The sequence below is a fragment of the Octodon degus genome, unplaced genomic scaffold (assembly GCF_000260255.1).
Source record: "Octodon degus isolate 3935 unplaced genomic scaffold, OctDeg1.0 scaffold00101, whole genome shotgun sequence".
In the NCBI taxonomy this organism is placed as follows: domain Eukaryota; kingdom Metazoa; phylum Chordata; class Mammalia; order Rodentia; family Octodontidae; genus Octodon; species Octodon degus.
The window spans coordinates 7,295,207-7,296,353 of record NW_004524677.1 but is presented as its reverse complement, the minus strand read 5'-3'; the positions used below and the strand labels follow the sequence as shown (position 1 = coordinate 7,296,353).

The following is a 1,147-nucleotide window of genomic DNA, read 5'->3' as shown; positions in this document are numbered from 1 at the left end:
GGCTGGCATGTGGTGCTGGGGATCGAACCGCGGTCCCTGTGCTTTGCCAAGCTTGTTTCAAGTAGGTGCTTTAGACCACTGAGCCATCTCTCCAGCCCTACAGTTGCTTTTCGATGCCTCCCTCCCGCTGCCCAGCTCTCTAACGCGGCGGCCTTTCCCCCCGCAGGCGCCGACTGCCTCATGGGCGTGTACTTGTTCGTCATCGGAGCCCTAGACCTCAGGTTCCGCGGACAGTACAACCAGCACGCCCAGCTGTGGACCGAGAGCACGCACTGCCAGCTCGTGGGCTCTGTCGCCGTCCTGTCCACAGAGGTTTCCGTCCTGCTTTTGACGTTTCTGACTTTGGAAAAATACATCTGCGTCGTGTATCCTTTCAGGTGTTTGAGACCTCGCAAGTGCAGAACCGTTACAGTTCTGATCCTCATTTGGATTGCTGGGTTCGTGGTGGCTTTCACGCCCCTCAGCAATAAGGACGTTTTCAAGAACTACTATGGCGCCAACGGCGTGTGCTTCCCTCTGCATTCAGAGGGCGCAGAGAGCACTGGGGCCCAGATTTACTCCGTGGCAATTTTTCTTGGTAAGAAATCTGGCATGAAAAAAAAAAGAAATCTGGCATGACCAACACTTTCATTCAAACGCTGAGATAACTCATACTATAAAACTCACGTCTTCTAAAGTTTGCAAGCTTTTATTTCAAGGCTTTTACTCATTTTTCCCCACAGAAAGTTTGTAGAATTCTGTCCGAATCTCCAGTGGACATTTTCCCCTAATCACTGCTTTATCTTATCAGGTCCAACCTGACAGACTCAATAAAACACTGATCACTTGTATGTCATGCTTTAACCCTAAAAATAAAAAGTAAAATGTGCTCTGGCTCTCTCATAAAATATGGGCATAATTTATACAACAATAGGAAGCAAGGCACTTCTGATCTTTTGGAACACATGTGCGTAGCTGACTAATCACTCACTCAGTAGTACACATACAGCTGCTCTACACCACCAATGTGAGCAATTCTCAACATGCAGCACAAAGTAATTACATTATTTTTTAAAATTCCCTGGTAGAAAGCATAAGATAAGCGCATCCCTGGCAAGCGCAAGGGCCTGAGTTCAATCCCTGGTTCTGCAAAAAAAAAAAAAAAAAA

The 1,147-nt window shown here is 47.1% G+C and overlaps 1 protein-coding gene across 1 annotated transcript in view; it reads left to right on the top strand.

Moving 5' to 3' along the window:
• Positions 1 to 1,147, top strand: part of Rxfp1 (relaxin/insulin like family peptide receptor 1) — a 119,549-nt gene that overhangs the window by 111,162 nt on the left and 7,240 nt on the right. Inside the window, 1 exon segment of the mRNA XM_023723671.1 lies at positions 167 to 577. Coding sequence (XP_023579439.1) covers positions 167 to 577 — 411 coding nt within the window.